Raw genomic sequence first — 5,000 nt, forward strand, 5'->3', positions numbered from 1 at the left:
TTAACTTCCATGGTGTTTCAAACCTGTACTTTAGTTTCCCGTAGTAATTAAGAATCGTCAGAGAGGGGAATAACCTCTGTCTAACCATAATATAATAAGTGAAGGTTTTTTGCCTTTGCCAGAACAAAAGGCTGGAGTTATCATTCTGTATGCTAGTGGCGGTCTTGGAGATGTGTTAGTGAGGTTTCCTAATATTATAATGTTCCTTGTGCTGTATTGACACTTTCCGTTTCTAATTTAGATATTCTGTATGGTATTTAGTATTACTGTTTATTTCTCTTGTATAGTTGTAGTTATACTTATAGATTTGTGGACTGAATGCAAGTAGAAAGCTAGTTCATTTTTATTATACAAAATTTTGGTGGGTTATTTAGAGTGAGTGAGTGAGTGAGATATGTATCTATATGTTCAGCATAGACATTTGTTCAAGTGTTGAGTTAAGAAAGCATTATTTATAAATTTACTTTATACAAATTTATACAAATTAAACCAGCAAAATTATTTCTAGTAACACACTGTGATTAGAAAGAGTTAAAGGAAGATCTGAGCAACAAATGTTTTATATAGATGTTTTATTTTGTGCAATTTCAGGATTAAAGGATCATTTCTGTTTCTGTGTATTGCCATACTCTCAGCAAAGTCAAGTACAATTTACATATAACAAGCAGTCTACACCTTTGCTATTAATTTTGCATTTTAATTATCAGCCTGAATTACCCAGAATCAGGGTTTCTGACTTCCTCTGGCTTACTTCAGCAGGGAGATTGTCGCACAGCTCCGCAAGAGGAACACACACACAAGCAGATGAAGCAGGTCAGAAAGCAGATTCTTCAGGGACAAGAGAAATACCTATAAAGCGCTCTCGGGAAAAGACAGATGATGACGCAGAATCTCAACAGGAGATAAAAGAAGAAAAGGCAGTTCCTCTCTATAAGCACCACATCCCCACAGACATCTTCCAGAAGTCTTTGCTGACGGTGGGTGCAGCAGCAGCAGCCCTCCTGAACCCCAGACGACACGACATGGTTGCGGTACTCGGGGAGACCACAGGTCACACGGCTTTGTCCAGGATTTACGCGCTGATGATCGAAGATGAAGAAGGTCAGCAGATCCTCAAAGACAAACCTAGGATTAACAGCTCGACACTTGACCTACCCTACTTGCGCAAGCTTCCCGAGGGCACCCTAGGTCATGCCTACATGAAATTCTTGGACGATAACGAGGTTACACCTGACTCGCGTTTGCCGGTCCAGTTCGTCGATGATGCAGAGCTGGCTTACGTCATGCAGCGGTACAGAGAAGGCCACGACCTCTTCCACACAGTCCTAGGCATGCCCACAAACATGCTTGGTGAAGTGGCTGTCAAGTGGATTGAGGGCATACAGACTGGCTTACCCATGTGTGTGGGCGGTGCCATTTTTGGACCCCTTCGATTCAGGCCGAAACAAAGGCAGAAGTACATTTCCGAGTTTCTCCCTTGGGCAATAAGGGTAGGCAGGTCTTCCAAATTACTAATGAATGTATATTTTGAAAAAAGGTGGGAACAGCCATTAAGTGAACTGAGAGATGAATTAGGCATTGAATCACCACCTTTTCTATGATTATTGTGGTTTGTATCACTTAGTAAATTGCTTATTTATGAACTGTATATGTATTTGTTGATACTGTAAATAGAAAATTTGAAATATGTAAAGCATTTATTTTTTATTCAACCATCTAAAAAAGATAATGATGATCAAGTTTTGAGATTATCAACAATTTATGAAAGAGTAATAAGATAAATATTATTTGTTTATTCAACAATGAATAATGCAATATTCCCATAAACTCATACAAAAGATTACAGGAATTATTGGAAATGACTTTGTGGGAACTTAATAGATTATTTAAAAGCTCAAAATCTGGGATCACTTATTTTAGTGACTAGTTATTCATTTAATTTGGCTGTTTTAATCATTTCTGCATCTTACCTACTATATAAAGGATAAATCACAATGTTTGGTATCACAAAAGTATCATCCTGCAACCAACACGGACAAGAAACAAAGAATGTCTGCATCATTTTATTTCATCATCACAAAGATGTCCTTTCGAAAAAAGCATTCCTCCAGGAGCACAATTTCATTTAAATATCATGAATAAGAATAACCGTAACAAAACAGATGGGAGTATTTTTCTCTGGTCTCATTTGAACACTGCCGACTTGTAGTACTTCAACTCTTCAATGCTTTCCTTGATGTCGTCTAAGGCTCTGTGGGATAGCTTCTTGGCAGGAGCTGCAGCAAAATCTTCTGGGTACCAACGTCTGGCAGAGAAAGGAAAAAAAAAAAGATAATTATAATAATAATGATGATGATAATAATAATGATAATAATAATGATAATAATAATGATAATAATAATAATAATAAAATAATAATAATAATAATAATAATAATAATAATAATAATAATAATAATAATAATCTACACTTCTCTTATTTGGAAACTTGTGAAAGGCTTTATTTAGGTTGTTCAATGTCACCCCTCACAATAGAATGACTTATTTTTTTCTACACTAATGGATACTGCCAAAAGAATGATGCAAAATAATAAGGGGAGAATGACACAAGAATCTGAGTAATCATTATCACATACATATATTTCACACAATCAAGAACTGTAAAAAAAAAAAAAAAAAAGATCAAGAAAAATAAAGACTTTTATTCTATTTATTGCCAGTAAACAAAACCAATAATATGGGTACTAACCTGCATAACTCTTTTACAGTAGAGACATCAACAATACGATAATGGAGATGTTTCATCAATTTTGGCATGTACTTATCTAAGAATTTCTTGTCAGCATGTACAGAGTTTCCAGCCAAAGGAGCCTTGCCTGAGGAGAAATAATGTATCTTTATGGATTTACAAAAGTGTATTTTTTTCTTTCAAACTTTGGAAAATATAATTAACAAATAATACCTATTATGTTCAAAAATTTCACAGAGTCCTCGTGACAAAGGAAAAGTAGAAAAAATAAATGTATTGTGCCAACATACCCTTTTCAGTGTGCTGTGCCACAAACTGCAGCAGTTGGTCTTCAGCTGCGGCAAGTGTGATTTCACTCTTCTTGCAACTGGCCGTTAATCCTGACTGTGTGGATAATTATAAATATGAGACATGAATATAGCAGATAGTTAAATTAGAGTAAGTTTGAAAGTTATACTTCTGAGAATCAAAAGTATTCTCTAGGAGTAATACCAAATAACTTTAAAAAGAGAAGCATTTTTTTTAATGAAGTTTATCAGCAGGCAAATAATATAGTAATAATATAATAATACGAACTGGAAAAAGAAGCAAAATAAGTAATAACAACCCGCAATTACAAACAAAAAAAGCCAAGTTCTCGTACATCGCCATGATGCTGCTTGCACCAGTCGTTCATGTTGTCGAGCACCTTGTCGTCCACCTTCAGGACAAGGTTTGGCCCTTCAGCAACCACATTGAGGTCACTATCAGTCACTATCACAGCAGCCTCCATGATCTCCTCCTTCGACACATCTAGACCTGTCATCTGCATAAGAGGAGAGGAAATGCTGGTATAAATTCCATATGCTTTACATGGAAAGGGAGATATGTTTTCCTAATTGGCTGTATATGAAATCCAAAATATATTTCTTCTAAATGAAATACAAAATATATTTCTTCAACCCTATATGCAACAATATTTCAGTAAACTAGTGGGATATTAGATCTTAATTGCCCGGTAATTCTCACTCCGCCACATTGCAACTACAGCAAGCGGTGCAAGACCCCCCACCCTACGCCATGCAACAATACAAACGTAATAAATATTGCAAAATGTTGATTCGATTTCACTATTAGAATACATGGTTCTACCATACGCGTTTCTTAAAAAAGAAAAAAATTAACAATAAAAGATAAACGAAAAAAAAATACAAAATATATATAACCTATCGCCCTTCAAGTCGAAATGAGACACCGGAGAACAGGAAAACCCACCTCTAAGTCCACCCATACTAATCTCTCGTTCAGTCTTGGGACTTTGGCAGGTATCTGGCTATCCGAAGACATTGCTCTGGGGAGGAAAATGCGTGAAAAGTGTCTGGAAGTTAAGGAGAGCGTCGTCCTCAAAGAAACCGCTTGCATAGTCTGCCGCAACGTGTGTTTGCGACGGTTGTAAGGGATCACTTTATGACTGGGTTTTTACTGTTTTCTTTTTCTTTTTTCTCATTAGTTGGTAGTTAGGTTTATTTGTTATTTGTTCTGTTGTATTGTTTTTTTATGTCTAGTTACATGTGTGGTCAAGCAATATGATTCTTTCTTTTCTGGGTGGAAGTAGGATTTTTTTTACTGTTTTTAATGTGTATTTCAGAAGTCAATATATAAGATATTATATACATGAATGCAAAGGAAATTAAAGGCATACTGTTTTTAAAGATAAACGAAATAGATCAAAGTAAAGGGAAAACGGAAGCAATGATACTTCTTAAACGGACCAACGCCAAACTTGCGGACAGATTTTGTGCCTATGTTAAAATGAGACATTCATTCCGCGTCAGATATTATACAACATACAATGTCCAAAACAATGAAGAGCAGTGAGTCAAAACACTTTACAATATTACAATGACAATAACTATTGCTTTCCCTTTGAATCCGGAATCCTGTATCCGGAATCCGGAATCCAGAATCCGAATCTTAGAAAAACGCCGCATATTTTGTTTACATCCGTGACCAACACGTGTCGTGGAGCGGCAAGTCCGTGTCAGTCCAGGGAATATATACTATAAAATAGTCTAAAACCCTATAAAAGAAGAAGAAGAAGTCCATGTCAATTACTCTCGACTTATGATATATTTCATTATAACAAAGTGTGAAGCCCTCTGTCTAAACAAGAGGGATAATAGTAAGTATTAGAGTCGTTTTGAAAGTCAAGGAAGAAAGACAGCTTTGCAAGAAGGAGTAGAAAGGTATTTGGTTAACACAGACTATCTAGT

General features: G+C 35.8%; 3 protein-coding genes across 5 annotated transcripts in view; 2 read left to right on the top strand and 1 right to left on the bottom strand.

Moving 5' to 3' along the window:
• Positions 1–1,772, top strand: part of Coq4 (Coenzyme Q4) — a 2,144-nt gene extending 372 nt beyond the window's left edge. The window contains exon 2 of one of the 2 annotated variants that reach the window (XM_086531737.1): positions 760–1,772. In XM_086531737.1, coding sequence (XP_086387863.1) covers positions 760–1,601 — 842 coding nt within the window. In that variant the 3' untranslated portion in view covers positions 1,602–1,772. Of the gene's footprint in view, positions 1–756 lie in introns of both variants that reach the window. The other variant, XM_042999403.2, reaches the window with a different exon arrangement.
• Positions 1,773–2,050: 278 nt separating this feature from the next.
• On the bottom strand, positions 2,051–4,179 carry LOC122242176 (oligoribonuclease, mitochondrial). The gene is made up of 5 exons (XM_042999404.2): positions 4,003–4,179; positions 3,392–3,553; positions 3,039–3,132; positions 2,749–2,875; positions 2,051–2,305 (listed from the first exon to the last, which is right to left on the bottom strand). The coding sequence occupies exons 1-5, from the start codon at positions 4,147–4,149 to the stop codon at positions 2,185–2,187; spliced, it is 651 nt and encodes a 216-aa protein (XP_042855338.2). The 5' UTR covers positions 4,150–4,179; the 3' UTR covers positions 2,051–2,184.
• A 548-nt stretch (positions 4,180–4,727) lies between these two features.
• The window catches only part of l(1)G0020 (RNA cytidine acetyltransferase l(1)G0020), a 10,274-nt gene continuing 10,001 nt past the window's right edge, over positions 4,728–5,000 (top strand). Inside the window, exon 1 of one of the 2 annotated variants that reach the window (XM_086531735.1) lies at positions 4,728–4,973. The gene's annotated coding sequence lies outside the window, so the exon portion shown is untranslated. The remainder of the gene's footprint in view (positions 4,974–5,000) is intronic. The other variant, XM_042999405.2, reaches the window with a different exon arrangement.

The sequence above is a fragment of the Penaeus japonicus genome, unplaced genomic scaffold, assembly GCF_977035675.1.
Source record: "Penaeus japonicus unplaced genomic scaffold, GWHDUDI00000001_assembly GWHDUDI00000036, whole genome shotgun sequence".
NCBI classification, from domain to species: domain Eukaryota; kingdom Metazoa; phylum Arthropoda; class Malacostraca; order Decapoda; family Penaeidae; genus Penaeus; species Penaeus japonicus.

What these genes read in the sequence shown, in the direction of transcription:
- LOC122242176 (XM_042999404.2), bottom strand. Translation starts at nt 4,149, where the DNA reads ATGCAAGCGGTTTCTTTGAGGACGACGCTCTCCTTAACTTCCAGACAC. An exon ending in GCAAGCAGCATCATGGCGAT is followed by an intron (nt 3,133 to 3,391) that starts GTACGAGAACTT and finishes TTATCCACACAG; the next exon opens with TCAGGATTAACGGCCAGTTG. An exon ending in ACTGTAAAAGAGTTATGCAG is followed by an intron (nt 2,306 to 2,748) that starts GTTAGTACCCAT and finishes TTTCTCTGCCAG; the next exon opens with ACGTTGGTACCCAGAAGATT.